This window comes from Oncorhynchus nerka, linkage group LG11 (genome assembly GCF_034236695.1).
Source record: "Oncorhynchus nerka isolate Pitt River linkage group LG11, Oner_Uvic_2.0, whole genome shotgun sequence".
Classification (NCBI taxonomy): domain Eukaryota; kingdom Metazoa; phylum Chordata; class Actinopteri; order Salmoniformes; family Salmonidae; genus Oncorhynchus; species Oncorhynchus nerka.
Window position 1 is genome coordinate 56,539,615 of NC_088406.1, and position 21,964 is coordinate 56,561,578.

Consider the following 21,964-nt stretch of genomic DNA (forward strand, 5'->3'; position numbering starts at 1 on the left):
AGACACCTTGCCTAACCCGTTCACAGGATTGGTTTACTTTTGAGGTTTCTAGGGTCTCCACCGAGCTTGGTGAATCTGATTTTAGTTTTAATGCACCGTATTGCTGGAACAAAATTCAAAATACATTTCATCTTGATGTTCTGGTGCTGTTCGGGTAATTTAAAGCATTGATTGGGGACTGATTTGTGGAGAAATGTAACTATTTTTCTGGTCGATTTTGTAATGTTTTATTTGTGCTACCCATGACAGTTTTTTTGTATTTTAATATATATATATATATATATATATATATATATATATATATAGTACCAGTCAGAAGTTTGGACACACTTACTCATTCCAGGATTTTTCTTACTTTTTCTGAGTAAGCACAAACCAGATGGGATGCGTATCGATGCAGAACGCTGTGTTAGCCATTCTGGTTAAGTGTGCCTTGAATGATAAATAAATCACAGACAATGTCACCAGCAAAGCACCATCACACCTCCTCCTCCATGCTTCACGGTGAGAACCACATGTGCCACGATAATCCGTTCCCCTACACTGTGTCTCACAAAGACAAAGCGGTTGGAACCAAAAATGTCATCAGACCAAAGGACAGATTTCCACCTGTCTTAATGTCCATTGCTTCTGTTTCTTGGCCCAAGCAAGTCTCTTCTTCTTATTGGTGTCCTTTAGTAGTGGTTTCTTTGCAGCAATTTGACCATGAAGGCCTGATTCACACAGTCTCCTCTGAACAGTTGATGTTGAGATGTGTCTGTTACTTTATTTGAACTGCAATTTGAGGTGCAGTTAACTCTAATTAACTTACGGGTAACTCTGGGTCTTCCTTTCCTGTTGCGGTCCTCATGAGAGACAGTTTAGTCATATCGCTTGATGGTTTTTGCGACTGCACTTGAAGAAACTTTCTATGTTCTTGAAATTTTCGTGATTGACTGACATTCATGTCTTAAAGTAATGATGGACTTTAGTTTCTCTTTGCTTATTTGAGCTGTTCTTGCCATTATATGGACTTAGTCTTTTACCAAATAGGGCTATCTTCTGTATACCACCTGTACCTTGTCACAACACAACTGATTGGCTCGAACACATTAAGAAGGAAATAAATTCCATAAATTAACTTTTAAAAAGGCACACCTGTTAATTGAAATGCATTCCAGGTGACTACCTCATGAAGCTGGTTGAGAGAATGCCAAGCATGTGAATAGCTGTCATCAAGGAAAAGGGTAGCTACTTTGAAGAATCTCAAATGTACAATATCATTTGATTTGTTTAACACCTCTTTGGTTATTACATGATTCCATATGTGTTATTTCATAGTTTTGATGTCTTCACTATTATTCTACAATGTAGAAATAAAGAAAAACCCTTGAATGAGTAGGTGTATCCAATCTTTTGACTGGTACTGTATATATAGATACAGTTTGTGTGTAAAGAATGTGCTGACAACCTCACCTGTGTGTGTCATAGGGAGACCAGGGTACCCAAGGGCCCCCAGGACCCTTTGAGTTTGTGGACCCCCCAGAAGACTTCTACATCAAAGGAAGCAAGGTGATCAGGATGTCTTCTATAACATGATTATCATTGGTTGTCTGTGGGGTGGCAGGTACTCTAGAGGTTAGAGAGGCTTACCAGCAGCTCGAAAGTTACTCGCTCCCAAGTATACTACTAGCCAATGTCAAGTCTCTTAAAAACAAGGTAGATGAAATCCGAGCAAGGGTTGCCTTCCAGAGAGACATCAGAGATTGTAACATTCTCTGTTTCATGGAAACATGGCTCACTCGGGATACGTTATCAGAGTCGGTACAGCCACCTGGTTTCTTCACGCGTCGCGCCGACAGAAACAAACATCTCTATGGTAAGAAAAAGGGCGGGGGTGTATGCCTTATGATTAACAAGTTGCGGTGTGATCATAACAACATACAGGAACTCAAGTCATTTTGTTCACCTGACCTAGAATTCCTTACAAACAAATGCCGACCACATTATCTACCAAGAGAATTCTCTGGGATTATAATCATCGTGTACATCCCCCACCCCCAAGCAGACACCTCGGCGGCCCTGAAAGAACTTCATTGGACTATGTAAACTGGAAACCACATACCCTGAGGGTGCATTTATTGTAGGTGGGGATTTTAACAAGGCTAATCTGAAAACAAGGCTCCCTAAATATTATCAGCATATTGAATGCTCGACCCGGGCTAGAAAAATTCTGGATCATTGTTACTCTAACTTCCGCGACGCATACAAAGCCCTCCCTCGCCCTCCTTTTCGGCAAATCTGACCACGGCTCCATTTTGTTGATCCCAGCCTATAGACTGAAACTAAAACAGGGAACGCCCGTGCTCAGGTCTGTTCAACGCTGGTCCGACCACGCTTCAAGATTGCTTCGATCACGTGGACTGGGATATGTTCCGGATTGCGTTGAACAACAACATTAATGTATACGCTGATTCGTTGTACCCACCCACAATTGTCGCCGTTGTACCCACGGCGACAAAACCTTCCCCAACCAGAAACCATGTATTAATGCTGCTTTAGCTACACTGCTTTATATCAGGGCAAGGCGACCAGAAACATGACTGAATACAAGCAGTGTAGCTATTCCCTGCGCAAGGCAATCAAACAAGCTAAGCGTCAGTATAGAGACAAAGTTGAGTTGCAATTCAACGGCTCAGACATGAGAGGTATGTGGCAGGGTCTACAGTAAATCATGGACTACAAAAGGAAAACCAGCCGCGTCGCGGACCCCAATGTCTTGCTCCCAGACAAACTAAACAACTTCTTTGCTCACATCCCTAGCCGCGTCCTCAGAGCATGCACAGACCAGCTTGCTGGTGTGGTTACGGACATATTCAATCAATCCCTATCCCAGTCTGCTGTTCCCACATGCTTCAAGAGGGCTACCATTGTTCCTGTTCCCAAGAAAGCTAAGGTAACTGAGCTAAACGACTATCGCCCCGAAGCACTCACTTCCGTCATCATGAAGTGCTTTGAGAGACTAGTCAAGGATCATATCACTTCCTCCCTACCTGATACCCTAGACCCACTCCAATTTGCTTACCGCCCCAATAGGTCCACAAACGACGCAATCGCAATCACACTGCACACTGCCCTAACCCATCTAGACAAGAGGAATACCTATGTAAGAATGCTGTTAATCGACTACAGCTCAGCATTTAACACCAAAGTACCCTCCAAACTCGTCATTAAGCTCGAGAGCCTGGGTCTCGACCCTGCCCTGTGCAACTGGGTCCTGGACTTTCTGACGGGCCGCCCCCCAGGTGGTGAGGGTAGGAAACCATCTCCACCCCGCTGATCCGCAACACTGGGGCCCCACAAGGGTGCGTTCTCAGCCCTCTCCTGTACACCCTGTTCACCCATGACTGCGTGGCCATGCATGCCTCCAACTCAATCATCAAGTTCGCAGACGACACTAAAGTGGTAGGCTTGATTACCAACAACAACGAGACGGCCTACAGGGAGGAGGTGAGGGCCCTAGGAGTGTGCTGTCAGGAAAATAACCTCACACTCAATGTCAACAAAACAAAACAACGGAGATTATCGTGGACTTCAGGAAACAGCAGAGGGAGCACCACCCTATCCACATTGACAGGACAGTTGTGGAGAAGGTGGAAAGTTTTAAGTTCCTCGGCATACACATCACGGGCAAACTGAAATGGTCAACCCACACTGACATCGTGGTGAAGAAGGCGCAACAGCACCTCTTCAACCTCAGGAGGCTGAAGAAATTTGGCTTGTCACCAAAAACACTCACAAACTTTTACAGATGCACAATCGAGAGCATCCTGTCGGGCTGTATCACAGCCTGTTACAGCAACTGCTCCGCCCACAACCGTAAGGATCTTCAGAGGGTAGTGAGGTCTGCACGACGCATCACCGGGTGCAAACTACCTGCCCTCCAGGACACCTACACCATCCGATGTCACAGGAAGGCCATAAAGATCATCAAGAACAACAACCACCCGAGCCACTGCCTGTTCACCCCGCTAACATCCAGAAGGCGAGGTCAGTACAGGTGCATCAAAGTTGGGACCGAGAGACTGAAAAACAGCTTCTATCTCAAGGCCATCAGACTGTTAAACAGCCATCATTAACATTGAGTGGCTGCTGCCAACATACTGACTCAAATCTGTAGCCACTTTAATAATTAAAATTGGATGTAATAAATATATCACTAGTCACTTTAAACAATGCCACTTTATATAATGTTTACATACCCGACATTACTCATCTCGTATGTATATACATTACTCTATACCAAATCCAAATCAAATGTATTTATATAGCCCTTCGTACATCAGCTGATATCTCAAAGTGCTGTACAGAAACCCAGCCTAAAACCCCAAACAGCAAGCAATGCAGGTGTAGAAGCACGGTGGCTAGGAAAAACTCCCTAGAAAGGCCAAAACCTAGGAAGAAACCTAGAGAGGAACCAGGCTATGAGGGGTGGCCAGTCCTCTTCTGGCTGTGCCGGGTGGAGATTATAACAGAACATGGCCAAGATGTTCAAATGTTCATAAATGACCAGCATGGTCAAATAATAATAATCACAGGCAGAACAGTTGAAACTGGAGTAGCAGCACGGCCAGGTGACCTGGGGACTCAACTCTGTCCCTTAGTCACTGTCACTAGCCAGCTACTCAGGGACGGTTGCCTTACGTACATAGTCATTGAACACCGGTCACTTTAATAATGATTACTTACTATTTACATATCTACTGCTGTACAACATTTTTAACATTTAATAATGTTTCATTATTGTGTGCTTGTTGGACATTTACTGCATTGATTGATAGGAACATGTGCATTTTTCTGCACCCGCCATACCATCTGCTAAACTGTGTAGTACATTTTTACTTTATTTGATCGGACTCTTAATAATAGCGATGATTCAACTTGACAGTTAGCCCAGTTGATTAGAGTACTTTGGCATCATTTGCAGGCCGAACAAAGAGCCTGAACACTGAGCTGATGAACAAGAGAACACCTCTTTTTCCCCTCCTACTATCTACTGCATCTTGCCTATGCCGTTCGGCCATCGCTCATCCATATATTCATATGTACTTATTCTTATTCATTCCTTTACACTTGTGTGTATAAGGTAGTTGTTGTGAAATTGTTAGATTACTTGATAGTTATTACTGCATGGTCGGAATTAGAAGCACAAGCATTTCACTACACTCGCATTAACATCTGCTAACCATGTGTATGTGACCAATAAAATGTGATTTTATTTTATTTGGAACTCAAATGGCAGTTGGAAGGCTGTTGGTCTCTGATCCCAGGTACCATCTCCTGCCTTTGTGCACTTGACAAAGGAACTTAACCCCCCATTATTAGCTCCATCCAGGGGGACTACACCGTGGCTGACCCAGTGCCTCTCAATGTTTGTATGGGTTTTTGGGAAAGCCAGAATACCAATTTCTGTTCTAAAAAATATACATCAAAGTATCTATTCTATATATTCTTTCTTGATTCTTATTGATTGCCTGTGTTTTATTGCAGGGGAGGAGTGGTGTGAAGGGAGAGTGTGGACCCAGGGGAAGTGATGTGAGTACACAGAGCCAGCTGAATGTTGTTTATCATCATTACTTTGTGCATTCGTACGTATGTGCTTATGAGTGTAGGTGTGTCTGTGGATTCACTGAGGCTGCTCTTCTTTCCACTAAAGTCTTAGTAGTCTACACTCTTAGAAAAATGGGTTCCAAAAGGGTTCTCTGCAGAGGGATGGTTTGACCAAGAACCATTTTCATCTGAAGAACTATTTTTGGAAGACGGGGGTTCTTTGTAAGACAAAGGGTTCTGCCTATAACTTTTTTCATCCTAAGAACCGTTTTTGGAAGAAAAGGTTCTTTGATGATTCTTTGGAAGGCAGGAATGATTCTTTGGAAAGCTTTTTTAATCTTTATTTTAAAAAGTGCCTTGAGCATTAGTGATTACCTCAGTGTTTAAACGTTAAGTCTCTAGAGCAGTGGTTCCCAAACTGATGATGCAAAAATACAATTTAAAGGAACTCAGTCCGGCTTTCAATTTACTCTTGAAAGTTATAATGGTAGAATGCACAAGGTGCCATTTCGAAATTGGGTAGTGCATCATCAGTTTTCTCTCTTGTAATGTCAGTCATTGCATATCCTGGAGAGCTGTTAATAACATGTCAGAAATGTCCAGATCAACTAGATCATTTCAGCTAATGATATTTTGCCCATAGATTTTGATTTAGTGTTTAAGTCACTCAAATATCGCATGAATACACATTAGACATGGCAAAATGTATGGAATTGCAAGAAAATAAGCTTTAAACCTGCAACATTTTATCTCCACCAACAAGAGGGGTGTGAACAGTTTCTGTCATGAACAGTGCTTGTGCCCATAGAAATAGACGGGAGGCATGGAATGTTCCCCTGTGCTGGAAGGGGGGCATGAGTGGAAAAGTTTGGGAACCCCTGCTCTAGAGTTTAAAAAGATAGGTGAGACAATGTTTCAACTGTACCTACAGTATATGAGAATATTTGTACCCAGCAAATCGTCCAGTGTTAGCAGTGTAGATATTTCAGTGTAATATTTCAGTGTAACAAAAAGCTAAATTAACACTCAGTGGTGTAAAAAGAACCCCCTGTGCTGGTGAACCAGAGGTGAGTGTGATTGTGTCATTTTGACTCTGTAGAGTGAAACACTCAAAACCATGCTCATCATGATCATATTTCCCAGAATGCTCTATAAGAAGAATATATTTTGTATTGTTTGTTTCAATATCTATGTTTTTAGCATGTACATTGACTGATTGATCTGATGCTACACAAAGATAAATAACATACATGTTTCTAGTTGTTAGAGAATCTGTAAGTGGCTACTTAGATAGTTGTTCCAGTTTGCATGGTTCCACTTTGCGTGCCAGCATAATGTGACTTGAAGGCCTGATATGACCTGTAAACCAGGTGTTTTCTAAAACCAATCAATCAAATGTATTTATAAAGCTATTCTTACATCAGCTGATGTCACAAAGTGCTGTACAGAAACCCTGCCTAAAACCCAAAACAGCAAGCAATGCAGGTGTAGAAGAATGGTGACTAGGAAAAACCACTGTGTTATGGTATAACTAGGCCGTCAAAGAAAGGCCTTATGATATATGTAATGTTTTGTCATAAAGAGTTTAATTATAAAGGGTTCTGGAAAGAAACCTTCAAAGATTAAAAGGTTCTTACTAGAACTGTTCATGGACGGTTCAAAGAAGGTTCTTCATAGAGGGTTCTAGGTAGTTCTATGAATAACCCTAAGTACATAGAGGGTTATAGGTAGAACCCTCTGCAAAGGGTTCTACCTAGCACCATAAAGGGTTCCCCTATGGAGACAAACCGAAGAGCCATATATATGGCAGAGCTTCCGTAAAACGTGTGGCGAGACAGCATTTCCCCCAGTACTTTTCAATCTGGTGTGGACCCGTCACTCCACTATCAAAGCAGCAGCACCGACCGAGTCAGTAACGTCGCAGCACATTTTTGCGTTCCAGTTCAACTTTGACCTTCTCTGTCTACAACTGAAACCATTAAAGACTATACGCAGAAAAGTTGTGGTCTTTGTATTTGAGCAATATGATTGGCCGTTCATTCATACTATGCTCCCACGAGTAAGTTTCTTGAGCACTCAAGCAGTACAGCACACGCGAGCCGTCCTGAGTAAAAAGAAGCGCCCATCAATCCCCACTGGGCACACACTGGTTGAATCAACGTTGTGTCCACGTCGTTGCAATGAAATTACATTGAACCAACGTGGAATAGATGTTGAATTGACATCTGTACCCACTGAATCTACTCACTGAGCTTATTTATTTTTGTGAATTACGAAAAGTAAACATTCAATAGTGAACATAGAGTGGTTCTTCCTTTAAAAGTTACGAGCTTATGCAGCAACCGTTTGTGGTAGATGGTGGCATTCTGTCATTGCACCACACTATCACAAGGGTGAGTTAGAACACTGATCTATCAGAAGTCTAAACTGTGGCAATTAATGTAGGTGTTTTCAGTCTGAGAGTCTCTCCTCTGGCACTATAGTCCTGCATCAGGCAACAACAACAAAAAGCTGTGTTCCTGGAGTTAAGAAAGAACTTGGGTAAATACCATAGGGGAATTTCACTGACAAATTTTGAAAAATAGGCACTGTGAGCTTTTGGTTTCTCTCCCTCTAAAAACAGAAATAAATCATTCTAAATAATAAACTGGCTTTATTTGCAAATTAGTAAGAATGTCTCACACAATATTCAAGAATGGCCTTTTTCCCTTTATTCAGATTACAATCGCTCACTTTCGTTTATTTGAAACTAAATCATCTCCAAAATATCATTATGTTTTAAACAAGCCATAGAAAAGGAAGGAAGTTGTCTCTCGGCCCTGCATTAAAGACCAAAATTGGTTAAAGAAAATTGTGATAAATAAAAAATATATACCACCGTCCCTTGCGCATGTCATTTTCTTTTAATAATGCATCCTTAATTACAAAGTGATGACTATTATTATTAACCCTGCATTATAATGATATAAAAGCCCCTTAGATATTCTCACAGACCAGATTTGCCCTAACGAAAAATGCCCCTTAGATATTAATTTAAAATCCTCCAATCCTCAAAGTGTAATTATTGATCGAAAGTCACGTCATTGGCGGAGATTCAGGCGGCATTGGTGGAGTTGAAGAGGAAGAGGAACGAGATGTCACAATCCATGCCAAGCAAACATGCAGATGTTTATTTCAAATACATTTTAGTTGCAACAAGTTCGATCGGGTTTAAATCAGGAGACCTACATGTAGAGATGAAAAACATTTTTTTTAATATTCTTTAGGCCTACCACAGGCGACATGAGTCTCACTAGTGTTGAGTAATGTGCAGTTAAAAGTGTTGTAGGTATTTTATTGATTTATTTTTATTTAACCTTTATTTTACTACATAAAGGTCTACTTACCCTGCTGGCGTCTTGACCCAGTTTATGCCCCCAGTTTATGCCCTCATTTGCAATACAAACCATAACAAATTACAGTGGGAATAAATGGAAGGGGGAACAAGTTAGGAACTTCTCTGTTGGCCATGGAGGCCTTTTAAAAACATGTTTTCAAACCCTTTTTCACAAGGTCTATTAGCAGGACAATAGACACGATGTGGTCCCAAAAACAGCTCTCTGACATAGGGTCCAACATACAGTATCTCTTGATGATGTCATTGAATATCTCGCCAGCTTTGATTACATGCCTGGGCCTGCAGTACGCAAAGTTCTTTGTTTGTCAGACATCATCATTGGGTTGAAAACTACAGAACAGTACAAAACAAGAGAACACACATGGTTCATTTTCTTGATTTTCTTTTTATAATAATAATTCTATAGATATATACAGTTGAAGTCAGAAATGTACATACACTTAGGTTGGGGTCATTAGAACTCGTTTTTCAACCACTCCATACATTTCTTGTTTAACAAACTATAGATTTGGCAAGTCGGTTAGGACATCTACTTTGTGCATTTTCCAAAAATGGTTTACAGACAGATTATTTCACTTATAATTCACTGTATCACAATTTCAGTGGGTCAGAAGTTTACATACACGAAGTTGACTGTGCCTTTAAACAGCTTGGAAAATTCCAGAAAATTATGTCATGCCTTTAGAAGCTTCTGATAGGCTAATTTACATAATTTGAGTCAGTTGGAGGTGTACCTGTGGATGTATTTCAAGGCCTACCTTGTAGACCTCCACAAGTCTGGTTCATCCTTGGGAGCAATTTACAAACGCCTGAAGGTACCACGTTCATCTGTACTAACAATCGTACGCAAGTAGAAACACAGGCAGCCGTCATACCGCTCAGGAAGAAGACGCATTCTGTCTCATAGAGATGAATGCCCTTTGATGCGAAAAGTGCAAATCAATCCCAGAACAATGGTAAAGGACCTTGTGAAAATGCTGGAGGAAACAGGTTCAAAAGTATCGATATCCACAGTAAAATGAGACATATATTGATATAACCTGAAAGTCAGCTCAGCAAGGAAGAGTCCACTGCTCCAAAACCGCCATAAAACATCCACTCTACGGTTTGCAACTGCACATGGGGACAAAGACTGTACTTTGGAGAAATGTTTGGCCATAATGACCCTCATTATGTTCGGAGGAAAAAGGGGGAGGCTTGCAAGCTGAAGAACACCATCCCAACCGTGAAGCACGGTGGTGGCAGCATCATGTTGTGGGAGTGCTTTGCTGCAAGAGGGACAGCTGCACTTCACAAAATAGATGGCATCATGAGGGACTAACATTATGTGGATATATTGAAGCAACATCTCAAGACATCAGTCAGGAAGTGAAATCTTGGTCGCAAATGGGTCTTCCAAATGAACAATAACCCCAAGCATACTTAAGCATGGCTTAAGGAAAACAAAGTCAAGGTATTGATGTGGCCATCACAAAGCCCTAACTTCAATCCTATAGAAATCTTGTGGGCAGAACTGAAAAAGCGTGCGCGAGCAAGGAGGCCTACAAACCTGAATCAGTTACACCAGCTCTGTCAGGAGGAATGGGCCAATATTCACTCAATTTATTGTGGGAAGCTTGTGGAAGGCTACCCGAAACATTTGACCCAAGTTAAACAACAGTGCTACCAAATACCAATTGATTGTTTGTAAACTTCTGTCCCACTGAGAATGTGATAAAATAAATCAAATTTGAAATAAATAATTCTCTCTACTATTATTCTGACATTTCACATTCTTAAAATAGTGGTGGTCCTAACTGACCTAAGACAGGGAATTTTTACTAGGATTAAATGTCAGTGATTGTGAAAAACTGAGTTTAAATGTATTTGGCTAAGGTGTATGTAAACTTCCGACTTCAACTGTATATAAAGTCAGAAGTTTACATACACCTTAGCCAAATACATTTAAACTCAGTTTTTCGCAAATCCTAACATTTAATCCTTGTAAAAATTCTCAATTGGTTTGAGGTCGGGTGATTGTGGAGGCGAGGTCAACTGATGCAGCACTCCATCACTCTCCTTCTTGGTCAAAAACACAGCCTGGAGGTGTTTTGGGTAATTTTCCTGTTGAAGAACAAATTATAGTCCCACGAAGCGCAAACTGAATGGGATGGTGTATCACTGCAGAATGCTTTGGTAGCCGTGCTGGTTGAGTGTGCCTTGAATTCTAAATAAATTACAGACAGTGTCACCAGCAAAGCTCCCCCATACCATCACACCTCCTCCTCCTTGCCTCACGGTGGGAACCACACATTTTCTTATTGGTGTCCTTTTGGGGTGTTTTCTTTGCAGCATTTCGACCATGAAGGCCTTATTCACCCAGTCTCCTCTGAAAAGTTGATGTTGAGATGTGTCTGTTACTTTAACTCTGTGAAGCATTCATTTGGGCTGCAATTTCTGAGGCTTGTAACCCTGATTGGCACACCTGTTAATTGAAATGCAACCTCATGAAGCTGCTTGAGAGAATGCCTAGAGTGTGCAAAGCTGTCATCAAGGCAAAGGGTGGCTACTTTGAAGAATCTCAAAGCAGCCAACCAGATGACCTGGTATCCACAATCACCTGACCTCAACCCATTGGAGTTGGTTTGGGATGTTGGACCGCAGAGTTAAGGACAAATAGCCAACAAGTGCTCAGCATATGTGGAAACTCCTTCAAAACTGTTGGAAATGTATTCCAGGTTAAGCTGGTTGAGAGAATACCAAGTGTGTAAAGCTGTCATCAAAACAAAGGGTGGCTACTTTGAAGAATCTCCAATGTAAAATATATTTTGATTTGTTTAACACTTTTTTGGTTACTAAAAGTCCTCTCACTGTCAACTGCGTTTATTGTAAATATTTGTATGAACATAAGATTCAACAACTGAGACATGAACTGAACAAGTTCCACAGACATGTGACTAACAGAAATAGAATAATGTGTCCCTGAACAAAGAAGGGTTCAAGATCAAAAGTAACAGTCAGTATGTGGTGTAGCCACCAGCTGCATGAAGTACTGCAGTGCATCTCCTCCTCATGGACTTTTCAGATTTGCCAGTTCTTGCAGTGAAATGTTACCCCACTCGTCCACCAAGGCACCTGCAAGTTCCCGGACGTTTCTGGGGTGAATGGCCCTAGCCCTCACTCTCCAATCCAACAGATCCCAGGCGTGCTCAATGGGATTGAGATCCGGGCTCTTCGCTGGCCATGGCAGAACACTGACATTCCTGTCTTGCAGGAAATCACGCACAGAACGAGCACTATGGCTGGTGGCATTGCAGGAAGGGTGCCACATGAGGGAGGAGGATGTCTTCCCTGTAACTTGTAGCGTTGAGATTGCCTGCAATGACAACAAGCTCAGTCCGATGAGGCTGTGACACCCCCCCCCCAAGACTATGATGGACCCTCCACCTCCAAATCGATCCCACTCCAGAGTACAGGCCTCGGTGTAACGCTCATTCCTTCGACGATAAACGCAAATCCGACCATCACCCCTGGTGAGACAAAACCACGACTCGTCAGGGAAGATCACTTTTTGCCAATCCTGTCTGGTCCAGCGATGGTGGGTTTGTGCCCATAGGCGACTTTGTTGCCGGTGATGTCTGGTGAGGACCTGCCTTACATCAGGCCTACAAGCCCTCAGGGTTGTTGTCCTGTTCGAAGGTGAACCTTTGCCCCAGTCTGAGGTCCTGAGTGCTCTGTAGACGGTTTTCATCAAGGATCTCTGTACTTTGCTCCATTCATCTTTCCCTCGATCCTGACTAGTCTCCTGTCCCTGCAGCTTAAAAACATCCCTGCAGCATGATACAGCAATCACCATGCTTCACCGTAGGGATGGTGCCATGTTTTGTCCAGATGTGACACTTGGCATTCAGGCCAAAAAGTCCAATCTTGCTTTCATCAGACCAGAGAATCATTGTCTGAGAGTCCTTTAGGTGCCTATTGACAAACTCCAAGCGGGCTGTTATGTGCCTTTTACTGAGGAGTGGCTTCCGTCTGGCTACTCTACCATAAAGGCCTGATTGGTGGAGTGCTGCAGATATGGTTGTCCTTCTGGAATGTTCTCCCATCTCCACAGAGGAACTCTGGAGCTCTGTCACAGTGACCATCAGGTTCTTGGTCACCTCTCTAACCATGTCCCTTCTCCCCCGATTGCTCAGTTTGGCCAATTGCTCAGTTTTGAAACTTCTTCCATTTAAGAATGATGGAGGCCATTGTGTTCTTGGGGAGCTTCAATGCTGCAGAAATGTTTTGGTACCCTTCCCCAGATCTGTTCCTCAACACAATTCTGTTTCCTAGCTCTACGGACAATTTCTTCAATCTCATGGCTTGGTTTTTGCTCTGACATGCACTGTCAACTGTGGGACCTTATATTGACAGGTGTGTGACTTTCCAAATCATGTCCAATCAATTGAATTTACCATAGGTGGACTCCAATCAAGTTGGACAAACAACTCAAGGATGATCAATGGAAACAGGATGCACCTGAGCTCAATTTGAAGTCTCATAGCAAAGGGTCTGAATACTTATGTAAATAAAATGTGCAGTTTTAAATAAAATGTCCCGTAATTCTACGCATTCTTCCATGTCATATGTGTGTTTATATGATACCAGGGGTGAAAGCAGAGTAAAAAAAAGAAGGTTTGTGGTGCCACCTCAGCTATATGGTTCTAATTAGCACCTTTTTTTCTAAGAGTGTAGCCATACCCTCATACACACAGCTCTCGTGTTTCTTCATTCATTTCTTCATTCAATACATTCATTTCTTCATTCAGTACAAATTATGTTAATTGTAGATTGTGATCATTGAGTAGTATATGATGTCTGTTGGTCATACCATTGGACTAGGTGAATCTCATGTAGTGTTAAACACAAATAGGTTGCCTTACCCTGTACCATAATGTCTAATTGTGTGTTAGTAATCTGTAAGTGATTGATTTTTCAGGGCTTCGACTCGTTGACAGGGATAAAAGGAGAAAAGGGAATCATCGGATTTCCTGGAGTCAGGGTAAGAGATGCTATTGAGATGCTAATGATTTGATTCTCCTCTTTGAGTATGCTCCTGAGGGATGTTATGGTTAGGGATAAGAGTTTTTCCTCACCTTGTGACCTGACCTGGAAAAACCCTTGAGCCTAGACAACCTTTACCCAAGGTCTGGAGTTTTTCCTGATCAGGTTACATTTTGGTAATTTAGCAGAAGCTTTTATCCAAAGCATCTTACAGTAGTGAGTGCATACATTTTCATACTGGCACCCCATGGGAATCAAACCCACAACCTTGGCATTGCAAGCACCATGCTCTACCAACTGAGCCACACGGAACATTGTCAGGAAAAACCTCAAGTCATAGTCAATATTGCAGAGTAATAGTGAAGAATGGGGTAAGTTGAGCCAATTTTTACATTCAGCATCACTCCGTCAAGGGAAATACGCAGAGTAAACCAAACATTCGGAACACCTTCCTAATATTTAGTTGAACCCCCCTTTTGTCCTCAGAACAGCCTCAATTTGTCAGGGCATGGACTCTAAAAGGTGTCAAAAGCGTTCCACAGGGATGATGGCCCATGTTGACTCCAGTGTGTCAAGTTGGCTGGATGTCCTTGAGGGCGGTGGAACATTCTTGATACACACAGGAAACTGTTGAGCGTGAAAGGCACTTAAATATGTTGTCTTGTCCATTCAGTCTCTGAATGGCACACATACACAATCCATGTCTCAATTGTATCAAGGCGTAAAAATCCTTCTTTAACCTGTCTCCTCCCCTTCATATACACTGATTGAAGTGGATTTAAGAAGTGACATCAATAAATGATCATAGCATTCACCTGGATTCACCTGGTCAGTCACGGAAAGAGCAGGTGTTTTGAATGTTTTGTGTACTCAGTGTATAGTATTCTCTCTAACAAAGATATCTACATATATTTCAGAATGTTGTTTAACACTGGAAATAATCTAAATTCATGTAACCACTACAGTTTTGAAAACATAGCTTGTCCAAAAAAGTGGTCTCTTGGCACACTTAACCAGGGCATGGGGGGGTTGAGTCACGGGACAGAGTAAGTGAAGCCGACCTACAACTTTTTCTGAATGAAATATTACCACTACCTTTTTAAGATCATGTCTATCTTTATTTCCCGCACACACTTCAACACAATCACTATAACTTTTTTGTCCTTTAAATATTTAAGCCTCTTTTAACACAGGCTTAACACCTAACAAACACTTTGTACTTTTTTAAAAACACATTAAACATAGGCCAGGCCTTGTTGTTATCTCATACCAGAGTGATAATGCCTTGCATTACGCCTGGGAAGAAAACATTTACATTTGCTCAACTTGCCATTGGCTCAACTATTGGTTCAACTTACCTCAAGGCAATGATTTGGACTGTGTTAGCCACAGCCATAAGAAAGCACTTTCATGCTATGTTTAGGACCTCATATTTAAGCTTATAGAGACCTCCTATTGACGTATAGAACAATCCTAAAAATTATCCAGCTGGTTTATATACGAGCATCATGAAACCTCTAACACAAAAAATCATTTGACTTGGTGAAAATATTTCTTGGGGACCTAACTTGCTTACCACTTTCACAGAGTCCATGGAATGATTACTTTTTATATCTGGTCAAATTATATATTTTCTTGTATAGTTTCCTAGAAGCAATGGTGGCTCAACTTACCGCTATGGCTCAATTTACCCCCCCCCCCTCCCCCTCATAGATCATTCATTAGTTTCATATTACATTAGATTTGGAATATATATTTCACCCAAGGAATCTTTAGTTTTCCATTCAAACTACTGTATGGTGATGTTTTAAGCTGAGTGTGTATTGGAAAAGGACCCTAATGCCTAACCTGTACTTTCCCTATCGGACGTGGTCACTCTTATGGGTTTCCTCTCACTTCTAAGAAGCTTTTACTTTGTGCAGAGCTTTCCTGCCCTGCTCCTACTTCTTTGCATTTCAGGGCCACATGTTTTGAAACAAAATGCCTGCAGGGGATCACCATCTTGTGGTGCATACACAACATCACAGGCCTACACTCAAAAAGACCGCCTTACTCAAGCTACTCATCTCTTTACTGTAACACATAGGCAGTGGTGGAAAAAGTATCCAATTGTCATACTTGAGTAAAAGTAAAGACATGTTAATAGAAAGTGAAAGTCACCCAGTAAAGTACTACTTGAATAAAAGTCTAGTTTTAATTTGACTTAAGTGTCAAAAGCAATATTAAATGCTAGAATATACTTAAGTATCAAAAGTAAATGTCATTTTCCTGTCCATTTTCCAGTCCTTTTGGGTGTCAGGGAAAATGTATGGAGGTAAAAAGTATATATTTTCATTAGGAATGTAGTGGAGTAAAAGTTGTCAAAAATATTAGTAGTAAAGTGCAGATACCCCCAAAAAACGAGTTAAGTAGTACTTCAAAGTATTTTTACTGAGTTATTTTACAGCACTGCACGTATAGTGGATAACAATAGTATGTTATTGTGTTATTAGGGTCTTCCTGGATATCCTGGCTTCCCTGGGCAACCTGGTGTAAAGGTATGCAGCAGTTTCGTCACCATATTAAATACAACTGTCTGTGTGTGTGTTGATTGTGCTCTAATTACCATGATTTCTCATATGTTCAGGGGATCCTCGGGAGCCCTGGCCTACCTGGTCTGATAGGAACGGAGGGACCCAAGGTTAGCCGGTCTCACTGTAGAAAACAGCGCTCTCTGTGCGGTGTCGGCATAGGTTTGAATCTGGCCTACTGCCCTTTGACACAACCTCTCTACCTTTCCCCACTGTCATTCTCTCTCTTTATCTGTTCAATAAAGTCAGAAAATACTTGAAAATATATTTCAGAAAGCAACGCTTAACTCTTAACTATTCCCCATCCAATCTCACTGAGATCACCCATTTGATTTTCATTAATGTGGTGTTATTTAGTATCTTATGTGACGTGACGTTAATGTGATATCTTTGTAAATGTCCCCAAGGGGTTCCAAGGAGATCTTGGTCCCAAAGGACTGACAGAGTTCAGGCAGGTTAATTATACAGGTAAGTGCTTTGTTTTCAACATATACAGTCCTCTGGACACCATTGACCCTTTAGTGACATCGTAGTAGATTAATACTCTCACTAACCCATGGATGTTGCTGTGTCTTAGCTTTACATTAGACTCCGAGAATGTGTTTTCTCAAGCATGGGACCTAACATAGTGATATGAGTGATCTAAAAACAAATGTTCTCACACAAACCTGGATTTTCCAAGGCAAAAAATAAAAACCACATAGCATACTTAACTCCATGGTCCTCTAAGAACCTACGTTATGTTAAAAAAAAAAATGCACTGCATGCTGGCATGGTCAATAGCCCGTTTACCATTCTCCTCTTCCATTTAGTTGCTCCCTCTCTCCATCGGTTCAGTTCCACTCCAAGAATGGTGACAAACATGATAATGGCATTTTATTTAGCTCACTGACTACATTGGAAATAAGTTTTGTATAGTGCTTTCATGTGTTATCCTCGGGGCTTTGTACTGTTTAAATGTAGTACAATGTTTTAACCCTCCGAAATAAATAGGCAATCTAGTCAAATTACATTTCAGAGTAGAAGCTGATGAAAGACATGATTTCTGTAACACTTGCCGGATCTCTACTGAGACTCACTCGTAAGGAAACTGACGGGAAAGACTGATTGACTAAACGATAAAGGAGAATGGGACTTTGTGGGCATATTGTGTGTGTGTCCTGGCATGATGTCATCATTGTTTTTCCCCCTGGCATGACATCATCATCGTGTGTCTTGTGGGTCGGGGTGTGTGTTACATGACCGCCGTACAGCTTGTAGAGGTGAGCACATTGTCTATTAAGAAAATTCACTGTATCACTAAAACACCTTGATAAAACTGATTTTCATAAAACAACTGTGATAAGACTTTATAAAGATATGTCACTCTCGTCAGTTAGTCTTTATGGATGTGTCGTTCTTAGAAATAAATCAAATACCTGTGCAGGTTGTAACATCCATTCACACTATCCCAGATATCAAATCAACTGATCATGTTTTTCATGCACTTAGAAAAAAGGTTCCAGTTAGTACCAAAAACTGTTTTTTTTTCATTTAATTCTCATTGTTCCTGTAGGGTAACTCTTTTTGAGGCCTTGGAGAACCTGTTTATAATGGTTCTATGTAGAACCATCATGAGAGGGGTTTAAGTAGCACCAGTGTTCTAAGTAGGAACCCTTTTTGGTGCTACTTAGAACCCATACATTAAAAAAGGGTTATTTGATTTGTCCCTGTAAGGGAACCATGTCTGGTGCTTTGCAGAACCCTCTCATGAAGAACTTTCTACACTGGATTCCAGGTAGAACCAATAGCAGGTTATATCTAGAACCACACTAGAACTCCATGGTTTGATTACTATTTACATTTAGTAGTATGGCTCATCCATAATGAAACTTGAAGAAAACATTTGAGAAAATGTTTCTAGACGTTTCTTCCACTGGTTGTATCAAAGTGAGATATGCCTCCAAGACATGTGATTCAGCATTATAATCTTTAAATAATGGACTATGGAGGTCTGGTGTCTAGTGTCTTTATATACATGCTGACACTCCTCACTTAAGGAGCTAGAACAATCAACCAAAAATAACCCATGCACATAAACTCAGAGGAAGTTACCTGCACTGTATCTGTGGGCTGTTGGCTAGAGGGCATGTGCAAGACCAGAATAGGCACATTTGCTATTTAACAGTTTTTGTGTCAAAACTATCAGTAGAGTTGAAAGTGCGATAGAAACACATTGAACTTCAAATTTTTATTTGGTACATGAAAACGTAAGGAAAAAAGTAGATCACGCACTGATTTTATCTGCAACAAGTCAGTTTGGTGGAAACACACAGCTGGTTGGAAAATGTGCATATTCTTTATGCAGATTTGAGAATATTTGCTGTCTATTGCCAATTGGTTGGAAACCTATATAGCTAGTGAAGAGTTACAACTATAACCCATTTAATGCAGTAATTTTGACTCCCATGGTAACCTGTTGTTTCAGGGATGCCAGGGGAGTCGGGGCTGCCTGGAAGACCAGGACCACCTGGAGATGTTGGGGAGATGGGGATGCACGGCCGCCAAGGACTGCCTGGGGTATCAATACCTGGTCAGTGACCCAAAAGTCCCCTGGCCAGTACTAATACCCCCCCATCTCAAAATACAGTTCAGCCCCAGTGTGAGCGTGCTTGTTTATATACATGTGCGTGTGTGTCTAATAAGGTCTTTGTACTGTAACTCTACCTTACCATGCCATGCTGCCTCTCCTCAGGTACCAATGGTGAGCCTGGCCCAATAGGGATGACTGGCACCAAGGGGGTTAAAGGAGAGCCAGGGATGCACTACCAGAACGGGCCTACACCCGGAGAGCCTGGTAAACCGGGCACAGCAGGCCTCAGTGGTCTGAAAGGAGAGCGCGGCCCCCCAGGTTTGTAACCTCAAGTGCATTTTGTCCCCATCTCCTGCACTTCTCTCATAGAACATAGCCTGTCTTCTACTAATCTCTTGATATTCGATGCATTCATTGTCATAGCATTTAAACACTCAACACCTACTGTAGACTCGGTTCTGGCTTGTGAATGTGGAACTCATGTTGGTACTGTAGATAATGTTATTAAGTTATTTACAGCTTGTATTGCAATGTTTTTGTGTGTACACTCTTAGAAGTAAAGGAGCCTGTGGGGGTGGAAAGGGTCTTCGAGGAACCCGTCTGTAATGGTTGAAACAGGAACCTTTTTGTAATGGGAGGGGTTCGATTTTGAACCTTTAAAAAAATATATTGTAGACGTGGCAACCTATCGGAAGATTGGAGGCATTGCTTATTGAAGGCATGGCTTTCAGGTAGTTATTTTTGGCCACCCCACTGTGGTACTCTATGACATTTATGTCATAGAGTACCACAGTATGAGTCATAATACCCATAAAACCTAGCGGTCAAACAGGGAAATGGTTCCAATCGTTTTTCTACCATTAATTTTTCCCATAGGGGATTTTAGAAACACTTAAAATAAGGTCTGTGTTTTGTGTAGGCTTACGCTAACATGACGTTTTGATAACCATGTAAATCTCTCTCAGACAAGGTGACTTTTATCAATATATTCGCCTGTATTTAACCCCAACCAATGAAATGCTAATTAGTTGTTAATGTGACTATCAGAAAGAACTACAAATGCCATGATGGTCTAGACGAGACTGCCAAATAGAGGCAGAGGTAAGAATCTCTGGATTAACTATCTATTGCTAGCTAAATATAGTAATGAATAAATTGGCTACATTCCTTAAATGTACCTGTTAGCAAAGGTGCCAGCTAGAGATGTTGTGCAGGAGCTTGCAGGGATTTGTAGTCTTACTTTGTCTACTTTGATGCTAATTAGCATTTTTGAATCTGAGAGTAAATTAAGCCGAATATATTGATAAAAGTCACCTTGTCCCGGAAAGATTTACATGGTTATCAAAATGTCACGTCAGGGTAAGCATACACAAACACAGCCCTTATTTTAAGTTTTTATAATATCCCCAATAGAAAAAATGCATGGTGGAAAAATGGTTAAAACCATTTCCCTGTTTGACCGCTAGGTTTTATGAGTATTATGACACCTCCACTGTGGGTCTCTATTCCTGTTCATCATGTTAAGTTTGTACACTGCAAATTAAAATGTTCCTTGAATATTTAGGCATATTACAAATTCTAATATAATATTCATATTATTAACATTACTGATTAGTAATAAAGTGGTAACTATTCCAACTATAGGATTTGCATATGCTCTTGAGGAACTCCTACACCTCAGTATGCCTCATTGAAGATACAAACCTGTCACTGTTCAACCAATACAACAGAACAGATGAACAGGAATGACATTAAAAGTGACATTTGAAAGCCATGCCCCTACTAAGCCATGCCTGTAGTCCATGGTTATTCTAGGAACCCTTTGCTACATTGAAACATTAAAGGTTCCTCCAAGAACCCCTCAACTAACCAAAGGTGCAAATATACCAATGGTTCCTTGAGGAACTCCAGGGGTTCCTTGAGGATCTCCAGGATTCCTCGAGTCACCACTAATTCTATGAGTGTAGTTTGCTTCCATTTTTCATCATCTTGTCAGCTAATATTCCACTTGTGTTTGTTTTGCTAAGCCTATGTCTGATCTGCATGCCTTTGTGTCTCCTGCAATGATGTCATCATTGTGTCCCACCCTGGATGATGTCATCATTCTGTGTGTGCTCCTCGTATGACATCATCGTGTGTCTTGTGATGTGTGTTGGGTGGGCACCACATAGGTTGTGGAGGTGAGCACTCCTGCTTCACTGGTTTGAATTAATTCTCAAGATATTCTCAACATAAACACCATCATTTAGACATGCACTTTATTAGATCCTGGAATTCCTTTGAGGGGAGTCTGCATTGTAGTAGCAGTCATTTTTACAGTACCCAAAACAATGATTTAATTTGACCATAGGATAAAAACATACTGTATGAATAGTGCACTGTGGATTCTATTGAATTGATCTCTCAAAATATTTGTGTACGTCTTCATTCAGCCTTTGGGATATTCGATTAAGGTGTGTAATCATGGTTGTGCTGCAGGTACGTACTGCACCCCTGGTTCACCAGGAGAGCCTGGAGCAGCTGGAGATCAAGGTCCTCCTGGATCTGCAGGGTTCCCTGGTAGCAAAGGTGAGTTGTTATGTAACATGGATTTATTCATGTGGAATTATTAGAACATGTGTCTAGGGCTGTTGCGGTGACTGTATTACCGCCACACCGGCAGTCATGAGTCATGACTGCGGTAAAATTCCACATGCCATGTGATCTCCTTTCATGCACTCTGGACATGCTTTGGTAGTACCCAACGTGCTAACTACCATCAGGTCCTAATGGTCTGGTACTCAGGGCTCTATTGTCCCTCTAACCACTGAC

The 21,964-nt window shown here is 41.4% G+C and overlaps 1 protein-coding gene across 2 annotated transcripts in view; it reads left to right on the forward strand.

Moving 5' to 3' along the window:
• The window catches only part of col4a4 (collagen, type IV, alpha 4), a 145,169-nt gene that overhangs the window by 53,543 nt on the left and 69,662 nt on the right, over window positions 1-21,964 (forward strand). For both annotated transcript variants that reach the window (XM_065024678.1, XM_065024679.1), the window contains 9 exons: window positions 1,471-1,551; window positions 5,530-5,574; window positions 13,947-14,009; window positions 16,504-16,548; window positions 16,638-16,691; window positions 16,989-17,049; window positions 19,049-19,153; window positions 19,316-19,471; window positions 21,632-21,721. In XM_065024678.1, coding sequence (XP_064880750.1) covers window positions 1,471-1,551; window positions 5,530-5,574; window positions 13,947-14,009; window positions 16,504-16,548; window positions 16,638-16,691; window positions 16,989-17,049; window positions 19,049-19,153; window positions 19,316-19,471; window positions 21,632-21,721 — 700 coding nt within the window. The remainder of the gene's footprint in view (window positions 1-1,470; window positions 1,552-5,529; window positions 5,575-13,946; window positions 14,010-16,503; window positions 16,549-16,637; window positions 16,692-16,988; window positions 17,050-19,048; window positions 19,154-19,315; window positions 19,472-21,631; window positions 21,722-21,964) is intronic.